The following is a 12,690-nucleotide window of genomic DNA, read 5'->3' on the forward strand; positions in this document are numbered from 1 at the left end:
TTTCCTTTCCTCTTCCCACCTACTGAAAAAAAGAAGAAAAACAAAAACAAAACTCCTATAATATAATAAACACAGTTAAGAAAAACTAATTCTTGCCTTGGTGTCTTAAAAAATAGGCTCAATTTATATCCCAGGTCTTATCACTTTTCTGTCAGAATGGTTCTGTTCTATAAATGTATTTTAACATTTATTTAACACCAAATAAATAGCAAACTTATCATTTAAAAACTGGAAATTGTGTTGGAGAAGTACCAATTATAATATATTTTCTAACATATCAAAGCCAAAAATTAATCTGTTGAATCTCTTGTTTCTGTATTCCTTCTGCTCTTGGACTTTTAAAATTTTATCTTTCCAATACTGGGTAGTTTACTCTCTGCTTATGAGCTGAGGTAGACATTCGTGAACCTTTCTGGGAATCTATGAGCTATTATTTTCAATCCTGATTGTCAGTCATTGAACTCCATAGCTAAGACCCATTCACATTTAACCTTCCTCAAAATTCTGATTTGGAAGTCATACAAAAACGTAGCTACAATACATGGGTTATCAAGAGATAATTTTGTTAAGATAATTTTAAGTTATGAGATTGCAGGTTTTTATCAATATTTGTAATTCCACTATCACTAAGGAATAAATATAATTGAAGTGTTAGGGTCACAAGTGTATTGCAAAGGAAATAATCAAAAATTCATGACTGAACTCAGGGCAGAAGGATCTTGCAGTTGTTGTAGGCGGCACATGAAAGAAAAAATTTGGGCATAGACCTTGGGTCCAAAAGCTGCCTTTATTACCATCTAGAACTTCTCTGACTTCCAAATTCCTCATCTACAAAAGAAAGGAGACTGGAATAGTCTTCCCCCCCTCTCCCCCCCAGTTTAAATTCCATAATTTTTTTCATCTCTGTGAGATATTCTTGACTTCATTTTTTTCTCTTGAAGTTTACTATGAAGTGATTGTAATTTTGGTTACATGTATTATTCTAACATGTATTAAGGATCTAAGTCATACTTTATCATTGTAAAATTAGTACATTGAACTATAGCTCCTTGTCCTAGGAGTAGGTTGGATTTTTTTGAGAGTAATATTCATTAGGAGAGGAGTTGAAATTATATAACTAGGTCACAAAACCACCAGAGAAGCTACTTAGCTTTCTGAAAGGAAATTATGGAATTTTTTCTCTAATGAACTTGAAAACTTAGAATATTTATGGTTTAGGTTTAGGGTTTGGATGACAATTCTGTTATTCTATTGTTAATGTGTTTTTGATACACATTGTATACAATTTTATTTGTTCTGACCCTAGGATAAGGGTTTTTAAGATTAGGCCAATGAATCCTAGCTTTGGGCAAGTTCTACCCTGGGAGGTAGGCTTTGATTGTGGGCTGTATCTTGTTTGAAGACCATCCCGGTGTGGGAGTAAGGTATAGAGATCTGGGCTTAGAGTCAGGAAAAAGTTCAAGACATACTTCAGACACTTGGGACAAATCACTTAGCCTTCTCTCAGAGCCTTTTTATTTGTAAAATAGGGATATTTGTATCTCCCTGTCAGGATTGTAATGAGGATCAGTAAGGAACTTTTAAAGGGTCCTTAGCTAATTAGCATTTTCAAGTAGGATACAGAAGCTGAGAACACAATTAATCTAATATTTTACAACTATTGTCTTTAGTTTAGAGAGAGCCAAGAGAGAAGTCAACCTGGTATTAACAGCCTTGGATTCTGGCTCATTTCTTGTCAGAGAAGGGAGTAAGACCATTCTTGGATAGATAGGGACTTCTAAGGAGGGCATAAGCAGGAAGCAAGATAACATAATTCTACTCCAGGCTAGTTTTGGACAAGGATGGAGTCAGAATGGTGAGCACCTGGATCATTGTTTTTATTTTCTATCTTAATGGCAAGGGGGTGAGGGCAGCGCCCAACATATCTATATTCTCTCTGGTGAGCATTCAAATCCTTGAATCATTTTGGAGGGTCTCAGCACCATGATTTTGACTAACCCTACCTGGGAACAGATAGTCAAACAAGACTAATAAAGATGCAAAAACCTATGGTGAGGGCAAGGAGAAGAAGAAACAATGGAGGACAAGATCCCTTGACCTTACTTCAGTCAACTGGACTCAAGATTCTTACAGACAAGAGCCAGACTCTCCCTGATAACCTCAGAGTTGTTAACAACATTCCTTGTTCAGGGTGGCACAGAAGCCTCCACATTGCAAGAATAGCAAAGCAAGGCCTCTGTAGATCTGGAGCACCATCTCAGCCAGGAAATCCAGTTTGAAATGGACAGTTAAATGTGAGTTAGGTCTGCAGTCATTTGTGCATTTAACTCAGCATCTGTTTGTAGAGAGAGCAGCAGTGCTCAAGGCAGTTATGCTAGCCAATGCTAGGGGCACTGCACAACGTCAGAGAGACTTCAAGGGGGAAAGGTGAGACCTGAAATGGCTCCACTCATCCCTGCCCAGAAAAACAGAGAGGCTAAGGAACACTGTTACTAGGATATAGAAAGGATCTGGATTACTGAGCAGGATATGGGAGTATGCACGCTTAGACCATCACCAAACCATGAACTTTGAGGGTCTCTATACCAACTTGCAACATCCTTTGAGAATGCTGAAATATTAATTAAGGAATTGGGGTTACAGGACTGGAGGAGGACATCAGACTTGTAGAGGCAGTCATAAGACAGGTAAATGTACCCTGAAGATTTCCAAAGGTGATTTCTGGTTGTTCCCAATAACAGGTAATCAGAAAATGGTCCCAGAAACTGAGTCTGCCAAAACAATTCTAACAAAATAATTCCAATGAAAAGCAGAGCCAGCAATCACAGCCCAGTTGGAGTTTAAAATGAATGTACAGATAATAAACTAAGCAAGGAGTAAAGGAAAAAAAAAAAAAAGGACTGCTGGAAGGACTTCCAATTTGGACTGGTAGGCTAGAAGGGGCAGTAGTACTTGGGGCAAAATTAACAGAAACTGATTGGCATTAGGAGTGGTACAGGCTGAACGGGGTTAGACAGGACTGAAGTTGTGCGAAGGATTATTATGGTGGCCAGAAAGATACCTATAACCTGCTGCCTGAAGTTTAACTTTTGTCATATCTACTTCCCACCACTTCCCACCTCTTCCCCTGCTGTTGTCCCCTTCACACTAATCCCTAGGTGAGTTGTTTGATGAAGGCATTTTTCCCATTCTTTCAAGTGCTTTTGGGAAAATCCACCAGCTTTTCTTGTCCCTTATCTCTTCTCCTCCCCTTTGTTTTATCAAAGGAATCATCCAAGGGGGAATAAATAGGGGTTCCAATTGTCAAATAGACATCTCACATATGACTCCTGAAAGTGAATTAAAGTTCCTACACATAACACACTAGTACAGTAGGGGTTTTCCACTGTGAACTTATCTAAAGATCCCTCAAATAATTACAAATTCTGAAGGGAACATTGTGTTCAATTAGATAATACAGATAAATACTATAGGCATTCTTTTCAGCAATAGTTACCCAAATTTTAACCAATATATTACATCCTAAATCCTAAATATTGTAATAGAGGACCCAATCAGAATGTGGCAGTCATTCATCAACCAGTTCCAGTTCCTCCCAAATCAATGGGACTCAAAGTCCATTAGGGGCAGGGTCAATGGTCTCATCTTCTGAAACTGCTTCCTGTTGAGAATGGGTACAGTGCTGAATGGTCCTACAGGATCCCATCTTTGTGGGGTAAACTGGAACTGATGGAAGCATCCAATGGGCTGATCTAGGTCCCAGAAGCAGGTCAATATAGCTGCAACTTGACCAAAATCTGGAATAAAAAAATACTTAACCAATAAAGGTTAGAAAAGTCTGAGATAGAAAGACTGATTCATAAGGACTGCTACAAGATGTGGAGAAGCCAATATAGATTGGCCAGCAGCTTCCCATGTAAGGAAACATCTCACAGTACAGACAAATATTAAAGATGTGTCAGCTGTAGTCCTAGTAAACAAAACAGCAGTTAGAGCTCACAGACAATTGTGTCAATTGTTCTTTCAGTATTTTAGAAACGTTTAAGACCTAAATACCTACAGACACAAATATCTAGTAACTAGTAGATGACTAGGCTAAATACTCATTTGTCTAGTTGTTTAGGATATAAAGATTACATATAATAAGATTGGAAACAGCAAGATATTACATAATTGAATTGTATTAATGATTTCTATTGACTATTCTGATTATAGAAATCAACTATAGGAGGAAAAAGCAGAGACATGACTGTAACATAATATAATCAGTCAAAGCTGATTCTTCAGCACATATATGACACAGGATAAAATAGCCTTAACTCAGTTTTACTTCAGGTAATTGTCCCAGTTCCTTTCAGATGGTAGAGCACTGGCTTGATGATCTATCAGACAGTCATATCTGAATTTAAAACTCCCAAATGTTATCAGCTATAGTCCCAAGAGATTTTACCTCTAAGAACAAATCTCATCAATCAAAGCTTCAGATGAATCCTAAACAGGTATTTAGTACAATCTCACATTGATAACAGTAAGACATTTATCCCAGAAAGTTTACAGCTTATCTTTCATATCTAAGTAGGTGGTTTATAAGATCAACTTTATATAAATCATTTTGATTTTAAAATGCCCAATACATAGAAAAATTCTAAATTACCTGTTGTCTATAGCAAAAAAAATATTCAGAGGGATAAAGGCAAAAACTATTATTTTCAGAGTCCCTTTAAATACATTTTAAGTACATTTTAAGATGACTCAATACAATCAGTTAAAACTCATACAGAATATAGAATATCTCATCTCACATAAAGGAACCTTATCAGTATTAACAATAATTATATCATAGTCATTAAACAAGAAGATCATTATGCACCTAGATAAACATTACATAATTTGCTGAAGACAGATGGAGACCTTGGTATGAAAAAATGACCTTGCCTTAAAGCAGCCATAGATTTGGGGAAAAAAAAAACATTCAGTAATTAACATCATGTAAAAGTAGGATGTTCCTTTAAACAATAAAATGCTCTCTGCAACAGAGAACAGAGTTTGTCTTCACTTCTAAAAAATCAGCCAAAAAAGGTGGCTTCCAAGATGAAATATTATTTCCTTTTTCCTTCCCTCACTCTACTTCTCCATATAATTAACTTTTAGGGTACCAAATACTCAGGATTTAGTCAGCCAGTATGTTTTCTTTCTGCAAACAAATGGCAAGTTCCTTCCATTTAAGGGACTCACCCCCTACCTTTTTTTTTTTTTTTTTGTCCAACTGAACTCTTCTCTTTTTTTCCAATATGCTTTTTCCCTCTCTCCTCTCAATTCCAACAGCACAAGCTGACTTTTGTTTAGGAGAAAAGATAGGTAAATGAGTATAAATAAAACCTTCCATAAAACTCATACAAAATGAGTATATATATAAAAACTCAAGTAGTTCCTTAGGAACTACTAAACTGAAATTTAACAAGAGAATTGGTCTTGAAAATCTACCAAGAGGAAGGAAATTATTTATTGGGTTGTAGAAAGTATTATTTCTGGCCTCCTCTGTGTTCTTTAGTATACTTCATCTATCATCTCTATGTCTTTGCTTTGGTCGTTCTCCATGTCTGGAATGCACCTTCTCCTTACCTCCACTTTATAGGATAGCTCTTATCCTTCAAAACACCACAAAGGTGTTTTTTGTTTTTTTTTTAATTCCCCTTGTTTCATAAGGTCTTCCTTCCTCTGGTACCTTATATTTAACTACTCTGTGTGTGTGTGTGTGTGTGTACTATATATGTAGAAGATAAATTTTATAAATATAAACTTTTATATTGTCTTTAGTTTTATATGTACTTGTTCTCCCTCTTTGCAAGTAGAAATTATTTCATTAGTTGTGCTCTTTCTCAAGCATGTAGCCTAATGGGTGCTTAACAGATACTTGTTGATTGCTGAAAACAGTATCAAATAACATTTCTAAATGCAAAAATAAGTGAATTGTTCTGCCCTCTTGCAGAGACTGTGAAAAATCTGGAGAAACACCTCTCTATATGCTGTGTAAAAAAAATAAAACAATAACAAAACTGTTCCTTGAAAGAGTGGAAGGAGTGCTTTAAGGTTAAAAAAAAAATAGAAAAAGAACCTACAAAGGCAAAGAAGAATCCCGATTTTTTTTCAGGAGGCAAAAGATTAGAAGAATGTTATTTAGAAGAGGAAATCCTGGAATCTAAGCAATAGGTATAGAAGCTATTGAAACCAAAAACTCTTCAAAAATTAAACAGCTTCTTAAACTCCAAGGAAACAATCATCCAGTAATGGTCAGAGGAAGAAAATAGTAGTAGTGGTTGCGGCAATGATAGTTCTGAGGGCTACTGAAAAAGCATTCTGGGGAAGAGAGATTAGACTTGGGTTTTTGCTTGACCCTACAGGGCAAGATTAAGAGCAAGCCATTTGTAGGCTTGGTGTAATGACCTCACTGAAGGTGAAGCCTCTGGGCAAAAGCTGGCATCCTTGTCAGGAATGTTTTGGTAGGTTTGTTTTGAGGGACAAGTTGGACTAAATAGCCATCTCCACATCCCATCTGAGGGTCTTTGATGTCTATCACCTTGCTCACCTTAATGCCCAGATGGCACCCTCTTTTTCTTGGCATATTTGATTCCAGCTTGTTGGGCAGCCCCAGAGTTTACCACATGTGACCAGGTGTGATGACCGCGTATTTTAAAATCAGCCGGAGTCAGAAATTCAGGTTAAGGGAAAATCTTTGATCTTTATTCTCTGTGGAGGGGAAGGGGGATTAGCAATGTGTGCAGCCGCAACAGGAACCCAGCCTGCCATTTCTCTCCACCTCTCCTACTGGCCCTTTGCCTCCACCCACCAAAATCGTGTCTACGTCATTTCCTATACAACGCATCAGGACTTGCACAAAGAGTGGGCGGGGGCCATTCTTTTGGGACCTCAGTGCATCAACTCAAGCCTCAGCTCATTACATCTCCCGCTTTCTTTTGTTTTAGAACACAGTGGTCATGCCATTCCTGACTCCTCAGGGAGGTCAGAGCCCCCAAGGGGAGGTGATCACACCCTCCTGATTTCTCAGGAAGGGAGGTGAAAGCACTAAAAAGGAGATGATCACACCCTCCCTGACATCTCAGGAAGGGAGATGAAAAGCACCAAAGGGAAGCAGGGGTTCCTAGCAGGTTTCTGGGCTGAAGGGTTTTATTATGCACAAACCCATCATCATGGGAGGTATTACACAAGCACATAGCAATAACGCAGAGGCTATTAGTGATGACCCTCCCCACAGTCAGTGCAGGCTTGATGTGTTGTAACAAACATGAATTGTACACGCAAGTAGCAGTATAACAAACAATATAAATCAACATGGTGTTGTAAAAGATTGCCAGAAGAACTAGAAGGAGGTTATGTAAACAACAGTCACACATACACCTTCTTCAGCAGCCAAGAGATAGTCCAAAACCAATCTATTGTCCATTGCTTCACATGTCAGGGAATCCAATGATCCCCCCAAGTTTTTGAAGTCCTGCAAAAGTCTTTTTATGTGTTAGGAAATCCAATGATTCCAGCAGATTTTGAAGTCCTGTAACAGTCTTATCATTTCTCAGGAAATCCAATGATTCCTGAGGGCTTTCAAGTCTTATGTCTCAGAAAATCCAATGATTCCTGAGGGTTTTCAAGTCCTACAACAATCTTATGTCTCAGAGAATCCAATGATTCTTGAGGGTTTTGAAGTCCAACAATTTTTGAAGTCCATGAGTCAGATGCCATAATTGCCATGCTCTTTCAATGGTGAGCTCAATCAGCAACAGAACCCCCCAATATTTCTTGGGTCTTCTTTATTTCAAGGGTCTGCTCTGTCTCTCTGCAATGGACAAGGCGAATACGGCTCATTGGCCCCCATCTAATTCCTTCTCCATCTGTAGAGATACAAGTAAACCCTCTCCCCCAAGCAGTTAGCCTATCTGGTCGCTTCCATTCACCACTTTCTGGGTCTCTCCACATCACCTGGTGATAATCTAAAGATAGTGGAGCTGCTTGCACTGCACACTGCCCTTCCGGTGGCTTATAAAACCTGTCTGCCTGAGTCAGTGCATCTTTGTCAAAAATCAAGAAGTTAATAGTATAAAAGGTTAGAATTAGAAGTTCTCTAGGGTTACCTGTGGCTCCCCCTTTCTTTTGTTTTTGGAGGAGTGTCTTAATGTCTGTTTTTCCTCTCTACTATTGCTTGTCCTTGGGGATTAAAAGGTATGCCAGTGGTGTGTAAAATCTTTTACTGTGCACAAAAGTGTGCAAAATGTTTAGAGGTATATGCAGGACCATTTTCTGTTTTTATTGTTTGTAGCACATCCATAATTGCGAATGCTTGTATGAGGAATTCAGTGACCACTCGGGCTGACTCTTTTGCTGCTGGTATTGCAAAAGTGAATCCTGAAAAGGTGTCTACCATGATGTGGATAAAAGACAGGTGACTGAAAGATTTGTAATGGGTCACATCCATTTGCCAGATTTCATTGGGTCTCAAACCACAAGGGTTCTTCCCTGGAGGCAGTATAGGAGTGTGGAAAGGAAAGCAAACTATACAGGCTTTTACTATGCTCCTAGCTTCCTCTCTTTTTATTCCAAATTGTAAATGTAAAGCTCGAGCAGCCTGATGATATTTAGAATGAGATTCCTGGGCTTCTTGGAATAGTTAGAAGGCCATCTGCCTTTGAAGTACCATAAAAAATGGGATCTGGAAGTCCACTATGATCGTGGACATGCAAGATATAAATCTTACCTGGAGATGCTTTCTCACTTGCTCTTGAAGTTTCTTAAAGAGCTGATATATATTAGAGGCTTCAAATTTTATTTGGGCTGTGGCAATTCTTTGTACCATATCTACTGAATAGGCCGAATCAGATATTATATTTACATCTCCTGGATAATAAGAGCTAGAATGATCGCATACAATTCATTCTGCTGTGGACTGAAAAGCAGTTCTGACTACTCTCTTTATAGTTAAGTCATGAGAGTATACAGCACAAATATGTTTGGATGCATCTGTAAAGATAGTTGGTCCTTTAAGAGAAATTTTTTCTTCAAGAATCCATCACCAATTATGTAATAGTCTTGTTATCTTTAATGGAGACCCACGTATAAAATTTAGAGCCATGGCTAATAGAATTTGCCACTCTGTGATGGTCTCATATCACACATTAATTTGTGTATTAGTATAGAAAGTGTATATCTTGTCAGGTCTTGTCCCAGATAATTGTACTGCTCGCTTAATAGCCTTTAATAAAATTCTAGCCACAAGCACCGAGTAAAGAGTAAGGCTTTGTTCTGGTTGTGCAGGGAGGTTCACCCACTCTATCACACTGTCTCCTTGATGAAGGACTGCTGTGGGTGCCTCTTGTGTAACAAAAACTGTTATTTCCAAGGGTTTTTGAGTGACTCTTTCAACCACATTGGATAAGGCCAGTTCAACTTCTCTCAAAGCCTCTTGAGTTTCTTTGTAAGCTGGCATGGTGAATTTAAAGCACTGTCTCCCCTTAAAATATCATATAACAATTGTAATTGATAAGTAGTCAAGCCTAACATTGGTCGCATCCATTGGATATCTCCTATCAATTTCTGGAAATGGTGTTTAGCTTCTCTGTTCTTAAGGACAGTTTTTGTACTGTAAGCACCTTAGGGTATACTTCATATCCTAAATATTGAAAAGGAACATGTCTTTGAATTTTTTCTTCAGCTATATACAATTTGTAATTCCTTAGTGTTTCTATGGTCTTTTGTAGACATGCTTCTAACATTTGTTCCTCAGGTGCACATCCCAATATATTATCCATATACTGGAGCAAGAGCAGCAGCAACATACATTTGACACATAGTGGGGTTGTTTTTCATTCCCTGTGGCAAAACTGCCCATTCATATCTTTTATAAGGCTCAGCTAAGTTAATGCTGGCACTGAAAAGGCAAATCTTTTCATATCCTCCTTATCCAGAGGGATAGAATAGAAACAATCCTTAATATCTATAACCCAAAGAGGCCATTCTCTAGGCAATTGAGTAGGAGATGGAAATCCAGGCTGAAGAGTTCCCATAGTTTCCATCTGTTCATTCACCTTTCTTAAATCAGTCAACATCCTCCATTTTCCACATTTCTTTTTTACAACAAATACTGGGGAATTCCAAGGACTTAGAGAAGGTTGTAAGTCTTCTTGGTGAAAGTGTTAGCAAGCCTTCAACAGCAGTCCTGCCTAAAAAACCAAAGTACTCATTTTCAACCCTAATTGCTGTAAAATGTCTCTTCCCCACAGATTGATGGGGATTTTTCCAACTATAAAAGGAGTAAAAACTCCTATTTTGCCTTCAAAAGTCCATCTCATAGGGGCAGCATTAACTTCAGCTGCTATTGATCCTCCTACATCAGACATGTAGGTGTCTGCTTTAATCTTTGGCCAGTGACTGGGCCAGTTGGCACCTCTAATGACTACAATCTGCACCTGTGTTTACCAATCCTTCTAATGGTAGGCCATTTATATAGATTGTGAGCATAGATCGGTCAGCTGTTACAGCTGCTGTCCAGTATATTCCTGAATTTTGTGGTCTGGAGTCAGAATCTGGGTGACTATCACCAGGTTGCTTATTAGGATTCTGTATGAGTAAACCTGATGCTACTAATTCTCCTGGGTGATAAGTCACACATTGTCTACCTGTATTAGTGACTGGGATATTATCTACACATTCCCCAGTTTCCCATATCAGTGTGTGGATGGACACTGTTTTGTAAAAGCTCTCAGGAAGTGAAATGGTCAACCCTCCTGTGCCTGGAGGCAAGGGATCCATAGGCTGGAGAGGAACAGATCTCACCTCTCCAGGGGATAGCTCAGTTGTCCCAACTGCATACAACTCTATTCTCCCCAATTGTAATCCCTTTTTCCCATCATATGGCTTCCTGGCTGATTGGTCATGTCTGGGTACTGGACTTCTAGGCACTCTCTGGGTGCACCATTAGCTGCTATCATGCCCCAAGTATTTTTTGCCTTGGGCCCTAGGGCTGGGCCCCTCATCTTGTTTCCCTGAATCTGTCTACATTCTGAGGCCCAATGGAAGCCTCTGTTGCATTTTGGACATGGGGTATTGTTTTCTCATTCTGTCTCTATGCCAACACTGAGCTTTCAGATATCCTCCTTTTCCACACTGAAAACATCTACGAGTCTCTCTGGAAGTCCCTTGCCAGAAGGGACCCTGTCTTCCCATGTTGGGATCTTGGGAAGTCTGCATCACAGCCTGGCTATAAAAGGCATTTGTGCCCACTGTGGCACAGCGTCTTATGAGCTCCTCTAAAGGAGCATCCTTGTGCAGTCCTAGTATAATTCTTCTGCAAACCTCATTAGCATTTTCCTTAGCAAGTTGCCGTATCAAAATGTCTGTTACTGCATTTCACCATTAGTTCTTATGATAGCTGTCTGCTAATGTCCCACAAAGTCAGCAAAGAATTCATTTGGCCCTTGTGTTATTTTTGTGAAGACCTCACTCTTGTCGTCTTTATTGTGGAGAGAAGCCCACACTTTGATAGCATTAGCAGCAATTGCTCATATGCTGCTATAGAATAATTAATTTGTACTGCGACATCTGCATAGGAACCTATACCTGTTAGTAGGTCACAAGTGATTGCAGTATGAACTCCACTTTGACTATTTTGCTGGGCTTGCATCCTACAGAGCTCACTATATTCAGAAAGCCACAAGTAGTTTTGTCCAGGTTCTAGGCATACCCTGGCTATAGATTTCCAGTCATTAGGGATTAAGATTTCAAAAGCCAAATTCTGTAATAATGTCTTTAGCTAGCATCTGTCCCATTTCAGCCAAAAAAGGTTACTAGTTTAGTTTTTAAGAAAATAAGTTCCCTGTTTGTCTATTACAATACTCACCTAAGTTCCTGGTCACTGGAGACTTCTTCAGTGAAAGTAGGGTCCTTGGGCCCCACATTGGGTGCCAATTGTGATGACTGTGTATTTTAAAATCAGCCGGAGCCAGGAATTCAGGTTGAAGGAAAATTTTTGATCTTTATTCTCTGTGGAGGGAAAGGGGGATTAGCAATGTGTGCAGCCCTGACAGGAACCCAGCCAGCCATCTCTCTCTACCTCTCTTCCTGCCCCTCTGCCTCCACCCACCAAAATCATCTTTATGTCATTTCCTATACAACCATCAGGACTTGCACAAAGAGTGGGCAGGGGCCATTCTTTCTCCAAGCATATATATTAATAGAATATGGTCCAATTACTATTTAGCCTCATGTGCTGGGGACTTCAGTGCATCAACTCAAGCTTCAGCCCATTACAACCAGGCAGCTTTTGTTTGTGGTGCAGAATCACACTACCATTTCCAAGTGACATTTTTCAGTATGGAGAGAGCTAAAATATGAATAAAAGCAGAAATTGAAGAAGGGAAAAAATATATAATCACAGAAAAAGGCATTGCTTATTAAAATTAATATTTTCTTAGCTATATTTTAATTTGCCTGATCTTGTTACAAATCAATTTAGTTCAATTCAATAACTTTTTAATAAGAAATTTGTGCCTGGAAATAAATAGTACAGTTTGTGGCATGTTTAAAATAAGTAGAAATAAATGTGTTATTCTCAAGCTGATGCAGTTTCCCAGTGGTCTTAAAGGTGACTAGTGAAAGAAAATCAGAAAGCAATGTTGGGGAAGTCAG

At 38.8% G+C, this 12,690-nt stretch overlaps 1 protein-coding gene across 1 annotated transcript in view; it reads left to right on the top strand.

Annotated features, from left to right (window-relative positions):
• POLN (DNA polymerase nu) overlaps nucleotides 1–12,690 on the top strand; it is a 331,195-nt gene that overhangs the window by 1,496 nt on the left and 317,009 nt on the right. The window contains exon 2 of the mRNA XM_051966741.1: nucleotides 3,963–3,988. Coding sequence (XP_051822701.1) covers nucleotides 3,963–3,988 — 26 coding nt within the window. The remainder of the gene's footprint in view (nucleotides 1–3,962; nucleotides 3,989–12,690) is intronic.

The sequence above is a fragment of the Antechinus flavipes genome, chromosome 6 (assembly GCF_016432865.1).
Source record: "Antechinus flavipes isolate AdamAnt ecotype Samford, QLD, Australia chromosome 6, AdamAnt_v2, whole genome shotgun sequence".
NCBI classification, from domain to species: Eukaryota; Metazoa; Chordata; class Mammalia; order Dasyuromorphia; family Dasyuridae; genus Antechinus; species Antechinus flavipes.